Source organism: Mizuhopecten yessoensis, unplaced genomic scaffold, assembly GCF_002113885.1.
Source record: "Mizuhopecten yessoensis strain PY_sf001 unplaced genomic scaffold, ASM211388v2 scaffold5343_2, whole genome shotgun sequence".
Taxonomy (NCBI): Eukaryota; Metazoa; Mollusca; class Bivalvia; order Pectinida; family Pectinidae; genus Mizuhopecten; species Mizuhopecten yessoensis.
The window spans coordinates 32,993-47,369 of record NW_018406002.1 but is presented as its reverse complement, the minus strand read 5'-3'; the positions used below and the strand labels follow the sequence as shown (position 1 = coordinate 47,369).

Sequence of the window (14,377 nt, the reverse complement as noted above, 5' to 3'; positions counted from 1 at the left end):
TGGTAATAGGTTGTGACAGATTGTCTATAGACAGGTACATAATGTATGTTTTACAGTGGTAATAGGTTGTGACAGATTGTCTATAGACAGGTACATAATGTATGTTTTACAGTGGTAATAGGTTGTGACAGATTGTCTATAGACAGGTACATAATGTATGTTTTACAGTGGTAATAGGTTGTGACAGATTGTCTATAGACAGGTACATAATGTATGTTTTACAGTGGTAATAGGTTGTGACAGATTGTCTATAGACAGGTACATAATGTATGTTTTACAGTGGTAATAGGTTGTGACAGATTGTCTATAGACAGGTACATAATGTATGTTTTACAGTGGTAATAGGTTGTGACAGATTGTCTATAGACAGGTACATAATGTATGTTTTACAGTGGTAATAGGTTGTGACAGATTGTCTATAGACAGGTACATAATGTATGTTTTACAGTGGTAATAGGTTGTGACAGATTGTCTATAGATAGGTACAGAATGTATGTTTTACATTGGTAATAGGTTGTGACAGATTGTTTACAGACAGGTACAGAATGTGGTTGACACGACACGCTCATGACATTCTTTTTATGTTTGATTTGTATCAAAATTAGAGTTTCAGACACTCTTAAAACATCAGATAAGATTGATAAAGAAAAGAATTTCAAAGAATTCATTCCTTTTCCGCTTTGTTTAGTTAATGTTTCAAAGATATTTTTTTTTTTTAAATCTTCTAATCACGCATTAAATTTTGTAGAATGAACAATATAAAGACATATAACTGATTTTGCATTTGCGTAGTTGAAATCAGAGAGCAGACAATACATTTGATGTTTATCAATATCAGGAATGGGTTTTGCCCAGAAATGTTCAATAAAATCTTGATATCTCAGAGTTCCCAGAAACAGTTCTCAGCAACACACTGATTATACATCTGGTTGTACATGTATCCATTACAATTCTAATTAATTGTTTGGCTGTAGTTAGCCTGATTGATTCTTTGTCAGGTGATTATCAGATGGAGCGGTGTTGTTTTATCTTTTTGTCATGTCTTCACATGCATCTTTGGATTTATTTCCTCTTAAAAGATTGATGCGTTTCTCAAAACCTTTTCAAATGAAATAATAATAACAAAAAGCATACAAAATAGTTAATAAGAAGTAATGAAAAAAAGAATTTAGAAAAAGATATCAATTAAGAAATAATGAAAAAAATAGTTAGAAAAATATATTTTCATCTATTTTTTTATTTAAACAAATTCTTCTAAAGAACCATAGTGTGTCAGGTCAATAGTGTGTTCGGAATGCAGCTTGTTGGTTGAAGGTTTATCAAATTTGGTCAAATAAATTACCTTGATCTGCGTTCAAGGTCATAAGGGAGCCAAATGTTTTAAAGCCTGCTAATAACTTCTTATGAACAGCCACAGTTAGGATATTTGACCTAAAGCTTAAGCTTATTTAGGTGAAATTAGCAATAGAATAAATGAAATCTGTTATAATTGCCATGCCTCTCGATTGGCTGATATACAAATACAATCATACATGTTCATTACCACATGAAATGTACCTTTTGTAAACACAGGTGAGTCGGACAGGCCCCCTGCACCTCTTTTTCGAAATTTATGACAATCTTATGGTGTTAAACCAGTCCTTTGGATCCATTACCTCGGGTGGCTGATAGGGTTGCAGTCTGACATTCCTTATGGTATATTCTTGGCTATTCTTTTATTTCCGAACAGCTTAATATTTTATGAAACTTCATAATTGTCCAAAAGGTGAAGGCCAAAGTAAAGTGTCTAAGTTCATATCATTGTAATGATTTTACAAAAACAAATTTATATTCTAAATATCTGGATATATTTTGACAAAACTATTAATATGTGTGCGCTTTTTCTATATTTGCAGCACAAGCATAATATCATTCACAGAGATCTGAAGGCTGAGAATATATTCTACAATGGACCAAAGAGTGTGAAAATTGGTGATTTTGGATTCAGTACGATAAGCAAAGTAGATCAGACACTTAATACGTTTTGTGGGTCACCACCTTACGCAGCTCCTGAACTCTTCAAGGATGAGAGTTACTGTGGTGTCTATGTAGATATCTGGGCTTTAGGAATCATGCTGTACTTTATGGTAACAGGAGTCATGCCATTTAGGGCCGACACAGTAGCCAAATTAAAAAAGTGTATCTTAGAGGGAAATTATATCATCCCATCATACATATCGGACAGTGGGCAATTTCTCATTAGAAGTATCATGAAGCCAGTTCCGCATGACCGATTTTCTATACGAGAAGTCCGTAATAGTGATTGGTTAGATGGTCAAGACTTTCCAGAAGCGCTACAACCATATAATCTGATGCCAGGAGCTGATACATCTACACTTTCTCCAGATGAAAAGGAGGCTCGTGTCATGTTGCATGATCTTGGAATCGTTGACGAACATTTGAAAGGTTCGGGGCATAGAGATTCCCGAAGTTCTATCACAGGGACCTACAGAATATTATTACATCGTGTGCAGAAAACAAATTCTGGCTTAGATGATTCTGGTATTGAAAGCTTTGGGAAAACAGACGACCCTGGAAATAACAACAGAGAACGGTACCAGGCGAAACCTCAACGAGAATCTAAGTTTTGTGTTATTCTGTAATAATGTGCATCATATATAGCTACAAAGTCTGTTACCGCAGTTATTCTAAAACGATTGCTTATTTTTCTGTGCTTTTTTAGTGTCTTCATATTTAGCTACACATGCAATTGTTAATTTTTGTTTCAGACTTGACAGGATGAAATTTGTAATTAGAAAATGTTTTGGGTTTTGACCAGACACATCTTCAGGAAACATGATCATTTCAATAGTGCAATTTACCAATACCTTGTGTTCACAAAAATGTGTTTTCCATTTTATTTTCATTTTTAATCAGTTGAAAAAGACATTGTAAAATTAAGTGAAAACACCATTTTTACCTGTTCATAAAGTTCAGCACTGTCTATATATATTGATATATTGGAGCATAAGGATTTTAACAAGTGTAATAATCTCTAAAATGATATAAACTCAGAAATATGTATTTTGTCATAAAGTCCTAAGTAAGATCTCAACTATGTGGTAAAATTAAAATAGCCATTGTCAGTGTATGGCTGATCATAAGTTCACTACTAATCTGATTGTCCCACTATCCAACGAGTGTTTAAGGGGACAAATTGTCCCACAATCTAGCGAGTGTATTAGGGGGAAAAATTGTCCCACAATCGAAAGCTTCATTGGTAGGAGCCCGACAAAGTTGGAGAAAGAAAATGACCTTGACCTTCTTTCAAGGTCACAGGGGTAAAATGTGTCAAACACTTCAAACAACATCTGAAGATATTTGGCTGGTGGCTTCCTGGGATAGAGCCCAAAAGTATTTGAGAACGAAAATTACCTTGACTTACTTTCAAGGTCACAGCAGTTAAATGTGTCAAACACTTCTAACGACTTCTTCTGAGGAACTAAAAGTTATAGAATTTTAATATTTAGCTAGTGGCTTCCTAGGATAGAGCCCGACAAAGTTTGAGAATGAATATGGCCTTCACTTACTTTCAAGGTCCAACCAGTCAAATATGTCAAACGCTTCAAACGGCTTCTTCTGAAGAACCAAAACGTATAGAATTTTCATATTTAACTGGTGTTTTCCTTGGATAGAGCTTGACAAAGTTTTGGAATGAAAATGACCTTGACTTTCTTTCAATGTCTCAGGGGTCGAATGTGTCGAACAGTTCAAGTGACTTCTTCTGAAGAACTGGAAGGTATAGAATTTTCATATTTAACTGGTGGCTTTCTTGGATAGAGCTTGACAAAGTTTGAGAATGAAAATTATCTTGACCTACTTTCAACGTCTCAGGGGTCAAATGTGTCAAACACTTCTAACGACTTCTGCTTAAGAACGGAAAGGTATAGAATCTTCATATTTGGCTGGTGGCTTTCTGGGATATAGAGCCCAAAAGAATTTGAGAACGAAAATGACCTTGACTTACTTTCAAGGTCACAGCAGTCAAATGTGTCAAATACTTCAAACGACTTCTTCTGAAGAACTGAAAGGTATAGAATTTTCATATTTGGCTGGTGGCTTTCTATGATAAAGCCAGACAAAGTTTGAGAATGAAAATGACCTTCACCTACATTCAAGGTCACAGCAGTCAAATATGTCAAACGCCTCAAACGACTTCTTCTGACATTAAATGGTGGCTTCCTTGGATAGAGCTTGAATGAAAATGACATTGACCCACTTTCAAGGTCACAGGGGTCAAATCTGTCAAACTCTTCAAATTACTTCTTCTGAAGAACTGAAAGGTCTAGAATCCTAATATTTGGTTGGTTACTTAGATTGAGCATGACAAAGTTTGCGAATGAAAATAACCTTGTCCTACTTTCAGGGTTACAGAGGTCATATATGTCAAAATCATCAAATGACTTCTTCTGAATAATTGAAACGCATAGAATCATAATATTTGGCTGGTGGCTTCTTGGAATAGAGCCAACAAAGTTTGCAAATGAAAATGACCTCAACCTACTATGAAGTTCACAGAGGTCATTAACATTTCAAACGATTTGTTCTGAAGAACCAAAAGGAATGGATTCATAAGATTTGGCTGGTAGCTTCTTGGAAAAGAGCCAACAAAGTTCGGGAAGGAAAATAGCCTTGACCTACTTACAAGGTCGCAGGGAAAAATATGTCAAACACTTCAAACAACTTATGAAGAAGAACCAAAAAGCATAGAATGATATAATAATATTTGGCTGGTAGTTTCAACAGATGAGCCGACAAAGTTTTTGAGTGAAATATTCATAATACAGTATAATATTTAATGAGAATATTTTGCTATGACTGCTTATATTCAGGTGAGCTATACAGGCCCTCTTGGCCTCTTGTTCTATTCGGTGTAGTTGTCCATGATATTCAATTCTCTCAGAGTCCAGTAACTTTGATGCTCCATAATAAAAATATTACATTTTGTACATATTTAAAAAAAATCAAACCATGAAATGTATGTTTTGCTCAATTGCTTGAATATAGAATCTTGTAGTTTCGTTTTTTATGAATGATTTGTTTAATATCAGTTTTAGTGGCTTTTTAGAATAACTACAGTAACAGTATTAGAAACCATTGTTTGTTGACGTTTTTCATAATGTTATATTATATTCATAATTAAGAAGTCTGTGATGAAAGTAAAAATCCTATTTTTGTTTTGTATATATATATATACATATGTGTGTATACATGGTGAAGTCAATTTATTGTATGTTCTGTGATAAAATTCAAAAATCATTTATATGTAATAAGATATTGTAGTTAATTTATAAAAAAAATGACATTTATTAGCTTTTTTGAAAATCTATTTTTTTTTTAACAAATATGTGTAAACAAATGCTTATTCTGTCTATTTATCAAAATGTTTTTTTTTAGGTCACCTGAGCTTTTCTCAAGTGATCTATTCTGATCGCCTTCTGTCGTCCGTCGTCGTCCATCGTGCATAAACTTTTTACATTTTCGACTTCTTCTCAAGAACCAGTGGATGGAATTTTTTCAAACTTAGTCAGAATCGTCCTTGGTAGATAAGGCTATACTATTGTAAAATTGGAATACCTACCCCAACCCCAGGGGCCAGGGCGGGGCCTGAAAGGGAAAATTAAACAATTTTTTAAAAATCTTCTCCAAACTCCGAGGTACTTAGTAACAGTCAGTCAATTTCTCTGCATGGATGGAAAGATCATCAGGGGCTTTATTTTAATTGTGAATTTCAGTACCCCCGAGCCATCTGTTCTCCCTTGGGGAGGGGGTAAAGTTTACTATAGTTTATATAGGGAAATAAAACTTTTGGGTATATTTTGTTCATTTTCAGTAGGAAATTAATCTTACTTTGTGAAAATCATCCTTGTAAGAAGATGGTATAAAATTGTAAAATACGGATTCCTACCCCAACCCCCAGGGGCCAGGGCACCAAAGGGAAAATTAACCAATATATCAAACATCTTGTTCTTCAGACTCGGATGTGTAGTATATTTCGATTTTATTAAAATCCCCATATGGGGATTATGGTTAAAAGTTAAAAAAAATCTTTTTCATTGATAGAAAAATCCTTACCTCAATTACCATTACCTAAATTGTAAATTTCATCATCTGTTCTTCCTTCGGGAGATAGTATAATTCTCAATAGCAAAATAATTTATTTGAAATAGTTTTAAAGTTCTTATCCTTTTGTGACATGACAAGTATTGTATTTCACTTTGTTTACATGTTGTTTTCCACATTTTGAACATCTCAACAATGAAATTGAGCTACCAGTACCTGTAACTCAGGTGACTGCTAAGGCCATCTAGCATTCCCTTATTGTTAACATAATACTGTCCTGTTCCTAACATTCCAAATCTGGATGATATTTTTTGAAGTCTTCATCCGAATATTTCCTTTGAATCGTGTAGAACCTTACATTTGGTATCTGATTTACTCTCCTACTGTCTGATTTGGGTTATAATTCTCAAAAAATTAAATCTTTAAATATTTGTGTACATTCATCGTAAATTTATGAATAATTTGTATGATGTAAGTTTTTGAGAGAAAAAATTATAGAAACTTTTTTATCATACTAAAGATGTTATTAAATTGAATTCAAATCTTCCTTTATACCATTGTAAAGGTGAGGTTGATATTTTTATGCTGTGATATTTTTTTCTCTATCCGTCCATTCCATAATCTTTGAGAAAGAATAATATGTACAGGTTTAAGTATGGTAGTAAAGAACTGTCTAATCTGACACCTGGGTATTCTGACACCTGTGTAAAACAACAAGTACATCATATCATCTTATGCTCATTTGAGGAATATATTTAAATATAAAGATCAGATTTTGAGGAAAACAGGAAATTTTGTTTTAATTTCCATTAGTGCTTTTTGAAAATTTTACCTTGAGTTTAAGGAACAGTACCAGGTTAATATAATTAAACTTTGTAGATTTTTACCTTGAGTTTAAGGAACAGTACCAGGATAATATAATTAAACTTTGGGGATTTTTACCTTAAGTTTAAGGAACAGTACCAGGATAATATAATTAAACTTTGTGGATTTTTACCTGGAGTTTAAGGAACAGTACCAGGATAATATATTTAAACTTTGGGGATTTTTACCTGGAGTTTAAGGAACAGTACCAGGTTAATATAATTAAACTTTGGGGATTTTTACCTTGAGTTTAAGGAACAGTACCAGGATAGTATAATTAAACTTTGTGGATTTTTACCTTGAGTTTAAGGAACAGTACCAGGATAATATAATTAAACTTTGTGGATTTTTACCTGGAGTTTAAGGAACAGTACCAGGATAATATAATTAAACTTTGGGGATTTTTACCTTGAGTTTAAGGAACAGTACCAGGATAATATATTTAAACTTTGTGGATTTTTCAAAGACATAGCAAGACATGCTTTTGCCGAAATCAAAGTGTCTGAATCGTAACAGACTGTGTACAAGTTAATTCTCCTGATAAGTCTTTGATTTAGAGTCAAACAATTACTAAATACTTGGAAATTATGACAAAGAGAATATTCACAGATAAGGGCTTTAATTTCCTGCAAATTGTTTACCATGTTTCTCCCAATTTTCAGGAGGACACCAGTTTTTCCTACAGCAAAAAAGTGTGCCTTTAAATGAAACATTTATGTAAATGATCGTTTTCAGAAACTGGTCTTTTCTGTCAACCCAGCTGCTGTCCCAGTCAACAAATTTTCTTATGTACGATTTACTTATATATGTCACAATATTAATTTTTACAATCATGGATTAGTTTTTATTCCCTGTTTTGAGTTATATTTTCCATATCATGGATGGTTGGTGTTATTGTTTTGAATTGTCTATGTAAGGAACAAGGTACACTGTTTGTTGGAGTTTGTACCAGTTTTTGTTTTATGTGTATACTTTAAGTGCTAAGTTGTTATTTTCAGTGCTGCACTATCCTTTGTTGACAACAGTTATATGGTATCTTTATATAGTGTATGTCCACTACCACAGAACATTGTCAAAGTCCAACTGTTTACATTTTCGTGACCTGAAAATAACTATTTTTAAATGTTACAACTAAATATGAACCCTCTATTTGAGAGATTTAATGGGGGTATTTTTGAAATCCACAAATGGAGGTCAAGGTCATGAACTAAGTTCAAAGGTCAAATTAATGTTTTCTTTTCACAAGTATCACTTTATTACAGAGAGGATATTTTTTATGAAACCAGTTGTAAACACATGAACAAGAGCAGGGTCATTTTCCAGACCCTAACTGCAATGTCAGTGTAACAGATTGAGGTCAAAGTTCAAATATGATTTTGGTTGTTCAGTGTTTAATTATGTATAAACAAGAAGGTTTATTAAACTGCATCAGTATTTATATATTTGTATGCCATCACTTGGTGGTGTTCCATGCTGTGACCATCACAGAGAAAAACTGGCTTGTTTAAAGCGTAATTGTCTTTAATTCTATTCAGGATTAAAATTCTAAGACATACAAGCTAGTGTATGTATCATGATGAAGAAGTGATGTTCCATACTGTACTTTTCTGGACTTGTCAGGTCAAATAGACTTTTTGGAGCAAACTTTCCTTAGCATTGCTGATTTATTAAGTATCGACCTTCATGGATATACAATGCCAGTATGCAAGGCAATATTTTCCAGACCTTCAATCTAAAAGTCAAGTTCAGAATTTTGGTCAGAGTTCAGATAATTTTTTCTTGCGTTACCAGTGTAATTCAATACAGGAGATAAAGTGAAACTTCCTACACATATGTAACATCGGTAAGTATACCCTATTGTGTGGTTTCCATCCTCTCGGAAAACAAGATTACAAATAAATATTCATCCTCCACTGATAAAAGTTCTGTTTGTTGTGAAATGGAACTCTGGCTGTCTTAGTGATGAGAGTCCAATGTGCTATCTGACCACTCAGAAGCTTAAAAAAACAGTTAATAACAAACACAGAGGTTTGTCACCCTTTTGAAAGATTATTGTAGGGTAATATGTGAGGTCATCAGAATCCTTTGTATGTATTTGTCGTTATAAACATACTGCTTTGAATAGGAAATCAGCTTAAAATTGACAAATTAAAGTCACAAGATAAACTTCAAGTTTTAGAATTTCTCGTTCAAGTCTATGATTGTCTGATTTTGTAAACAAAACAGTATTATCTTTCATGTTATTTGTATAAGGTTATAAAAGAGACATATGCACTTTGAAACTCTGATAGTATATGTTACTCCACAAACCTAATGCATTAGTTATGATTATTAGCCACAGATATAACAATACGCCCCAGTGATACCCTGTACTGTCCTGATATCTGTACTGTTAAATGTTAGTCTTCCTTGCAATCATCTTGCCTCTCTACACCCTACATCTCAGTGATCAGAATTACAACCATCTACCATCAGGTTTTTTTAATTAAACCTAAGTGAACTTAACGACAAACTATTCATATGCTGTAGAGTATAGTGTAACGACAAACTGTTCATATGCTGTAGAGTACAGTGTAACGACAAACTATTCATATGCTGTAGAGTACAGTGTAACAACAAACTATTCATATGCTGTAGAGTACAGTGTAACAACAAACTGTTCATATGCTGTAGAGTACAGTGTAACGACAAACTATTCATATGCTGTAGAGTACAGTGTAAAACCAAGAACTAAGTCGTTATTTCAAGCAAGTACACATTAGGACATGAATTAAGACATCTGTCTCAGTCCCAGTGCTGTATCACTTCACCTTAACTGGTTGTATTCTCTTAGATTTCTCCATGTACAACGATACCTGTATGTATGGAGTTTGTGAAATATGAATACTCAGATTTTGTGTTTGTGCAACGTAGAGTGAAACGTATCCTGAACCCTAAGTATTCTAACATTCTGTCATGTCCGACATATTCAGACCTCGTATCTAATCCTACTGATTTGTCAGATAAGACACTACATGCACTAACAAAGTATTACAACTTACTTTTAGAATAAAAAATATCCAAAATAACTTGATAAAGATTATTGTAAATATTTTCGGTGCATATGTCTCTTTAATTATTTTTACTACCTAAAGTTTACTGGAGCTACCCTCTTTATACAACATCAGTGTTATAACATTGTACTTGTATTCACCACCAACATGAGTAAGCTATCTATGTCTAATGAAGAATTAAGAGAGATTTTAATTTGAATGTAACCTAGCCTGTTGTTTAATCATGTAATAATTTTGATTCAAGTCCAAATTTGAAGATTGTCCATTTTTTTCAGCATGATAACAAAATGTGTTTATCATTCAATAAGCAGATGACTGTAAATATGTATTGTTTCGCTGATGTAAGACTGATTTCTTGGTTTTTGATATTTGGACTTGAGTCTACAACTGGACCATGATCACAAGGTTTTCAGACTGTAAAATGTTTGTTTGGAAAAAGGATATGTGGTACCGTTTTTGTTTTGTTTAGTTTTTATAAAAGAACGCTGTTTTCACTGTCACAGACTTGTCTTAGACATCATAATTTTACATGAATAGTGACGAAAAAGGGATGACCCCTAAAGCGTGTATGTTAGTAAATCATTATGTAAGGTGTTGATATCAGTATAAAACAACTCTATTTGACCCACTAGGGAGTGAAGTATTGACCGTTCCATTGACTTGTGATGTCTTACTGGTGAACTTGTACAATCAGATTGAAATAGGTTTCAATATCTTGTCCAATGTTCATAAGCTAGCCTCATGAACATCATTGCCCTGTTATTAAAACGTGTGTTAGTTTAACAAGTCATTAATGTAAAACATAAATCTAGTATATTTTAAAAGATAATGAGACTTGTAGTTTGAATTGTATGTATAGGGATCATAATTATAATCTGAAAACAAGAAACACAAAAATAGTTTTAAATTTTCAGTTATTTGTCAAAAAATGCTTTTTGAAAATTTGCCCTGAAGCTTGTCAGCTTTGCAAAACTAGGCTGTGTTATTTAATCATGTTGATATTGAATTGTCATTTTTTCATCGTTGTCAAAAAAAGTTGAAATATTAAATATTAGAATTTTATAATCTATTTAGAAAGTTTGGAAGACTTTCTTCATAGCTATTACATGCTGAGTTGCTATCAAAATCTGTCTGTATTTTATTTGTATTTTTGCCAGTCAAAATATTTGCTACAGATTTATGCTGATCTCAAGAAATTTACCTAAAATATCATGTGTCTATTTAAACGTAAGGAGAGGACTTAGATAGGCTATGCCTGATGTCTGATCCTATTGACTATTGCTTATATTGTCAATAAAATTTGTTGAAATTGAAATTGAAAAACGTAGTAAAAATAATTAAACTATAAAACATAATCAACAATGTTAGTGAAATAATCTATTAGTAATTTGGTTTTTGATGATTTGACATTTATGTATGACAGTGATCCCAATAATGTCACATGTGGTAAACTGCAGAGGTTATACATACCAGTATTTGTCATGATAGAAATTAGTGTCAGAAAATTAGACTCAACTCTATCCTTATGCCTTTCCAGAATTCAGAAGCTACTTTGTATGACATGCTGTTGGTAAAAAACATAAAAAATCAGAAGTTCCAATCAGTTTTTTAATCCGATAGAGACTTTCAGAAAAAAGTATAAGTTTTTCAGCTTCATGCTTAGTATATATACCGGGTAGGGCCTTTGCTGAGATGCTGTTTTCTAGTAATCATGTTGTCCGTCCATCAGGCCATTCCCAAACTTTTTTTCCTGATAATAACTAAAGTAGTGATACTATGACTGCTGTTTACCTGTGTGGTGATAATAATTGAGAGAATACCTTTGTTTTGAAGGGTACAACCTTGTGGTCAAGGTTATTGTTACTATCAATGGAAATCTTTGATCATCTTTCTTGTGACTAATTTTCTTTCAACATATGTCCAAGGAAATTATACAAGCATTATGTGTTGATCTTTAGTAACGGACCCCTTATCTTTCTTGATCTTAGGTCCTCTAGACGAGTACCAAGGTCAGTAATGACATCATAATCACTGTTGCTATAAATAGAATAATTTGTCATTACTCTTAGCAAATTGGATTTTCATTTTGTATCAATTTTCATATAAGCTTATTCAAGTGTTCGACATGACATTAATTTGAACAAGTTTCAAGTTTACAATACTGAGAAATAGTTCATGTGATGTTGGAAATATAGGGCAAGTTTGAATTTGCATACAATTTTACAAACCAATAACAATGTGTGAAATAATGGTGTGATTGGTTACGACTTCACATTTATACCTATTGACATTGCCTCATTCTATTGGTCGGTGATTTCCTTGCTTTAACTATGTGTAGTACAGAAGGCTGAATTATATCCAGCATACACTATCAAGTTGTTGACAAGTGATTTCAACACATACAAATCTGTATCATTTATTAAACCATAAAACCATATCGGTATCCTCTTTGTATCACCTAAATTTTACAACATGTGTTTTTGAATTAATGCACAAGGAAGATAGATTACGCATTAGACATCTGGCCCTGGTGCTCAAATGTTGGTGAGATTTAAGGAATGGTAGTGGAAATATGTAAACAGCAGAACCTAGAACATCTGCCCACACTTCACTGTCAGACATTGGTTCAGTCAAATAAGTACAATAAAGTATTGACACATATGTAGGATATATTCTGATTTAAAAGCTCTTGCTTCTCATTGGCAACAGTTTGGATTTACCTAACTACTGCTTAGATTAACCAAGTTTTGAGCAACTAGAGCCTGGTGAATATTTATATAATCATATTAAAACATTGCATTCAATAATGTTCCTGTCATGAATTCAGCCCTTCCTTCAAAAAAAGCACATTTAAGGGAAGGCAATCACTGGAATAAGTGGTTGCACCAGTTTTGTGATTTACAATCATTTTCAAGGCCTTTCCCTCTTCCTGTATGGCCACGTCTGATGCTACTGATGTTTTGTTATCTCGGGGTTTCTTGACATGTCTGTATTCTACATTGTGTTTTAAGTGTTCAGTTTATTTAAGATTTATATATTCAAAAGAAAGCTAAATTTTGAATATTATCAATAATGAAATAAACCTGTATATTTGAATTAATTGATGTTTTAGAAATGAGACAATATTATTATATTTAAGAAATGGGATATTTATTTCATTTTCAAAACTAACCAGTGTTGCTTGATAATAGAGGTCACTGATAATTTTGAAAGACCTAGCTTGCTGCCCATTGTTGTTGAGAAAAGCTACAAGCTTTTTGAAGAATGCCCAATATGAAATTTCTTGACACGTGTATTTCAGAATTAAAATATTTATGAGATGCTGTTGACAGCAGCTTTTAATTTTGACACATTTTACTGAGATATATGGGGTATTTTTTAATGTATTAAACTTTGTGAACACAAGCCAGGATCTGATACATATTTATACTGAAATGTTGAACATTCTATAATGTGATCTTTGCAAAATCATTTTACAGCCTACTAGTGTTTACATGTATGTGATTCTGTTAATGTTTTTGGTGTGGGGAATATTTAAATTCTATCTATATAATAAGAAAATATTCAGAAATCCTGATTATGAAATTAATAATGGGATGATTAAAGAAACATGTTTCTAGTCATAAATGTGTAATTTATCTCGCTAATTCAGAAACTTGTACAAACGATAGGTATACACAATACAGGTATATGTTATGGATATCTGGTGTTTGAATTTCTAGTTTTGAAAATAAAATAAATTTATGTAATATGTGTGTTTTTGTTTGCCATTTTATTTTTTATCTCACCTGGCCAAGGCTGTAAGCCACAAAACTGAAATTAACAGTTTCACATACCTGTCCCAAATCCAGATGGATGTGGCCATGCAAAACCATACAAATCATAGTAATATTTCCTGGTAGAATATTTCAGCAGATTAAGCGGAGTTTTAATGTTTATGTATTTATCATGAGAGCAAGGCCGTTGGTTTTACATTTAAACATCGGTAAAATATGATATATGACCACTTTTGTAGATTCACATAATCAGCCATTTAGTAGTTGGAGAAAACATTATGTACTGTAAGACCTAGTTACATCAACAGGCTTAAGATAGTATGGGCTTATTCGTTTATGTGGACTAAATGGTTTGTCTATTTTTTGAAATGTAATATCATTTATATGGCAAGCCAAGTTGTCATTTATTCATGGAGCAATGTTGATCCAGTACTTAACCAAATTATATAAGATATCTCATAAAGTATATAAGATATCTTATAAATTATATAAGATATCTTATATGTTTATAAGATATCTTATATGTTTATAAGATATCTTATAAACATATAAGATATCTTATAAACATATAAGATATCTTAT

The 14,377-nt window shown here is 32.6% G+C and overlaps 1 protein-coding gene across 1 annotated transcript in view; it reads left to right on the top strand.

The window, feature by feature from the left end:
- LOC110450596 (serine/threonine-protein kinase NIM1-like) overlaps positions 1–3,326 on the top strand; it is a 47,150-nt gene extending 43,824 nt beyond the window's left edge. The window contains exon 4 of the mRNA XM_021498199.1: positions 1,896–3,326. Coding sequence (XP_021353874.1) covers positions 1,896–2,642 — 747 coding nt within the window. The 3' untranslated portion in view covers positions 2,643–3,326. The remainder of the gene's footprint in view (positions 1–1,895) is intronic.
- The last annotated feature ends 11,051 nt before the right edge of the window (positions 3,327–14,377 follow it).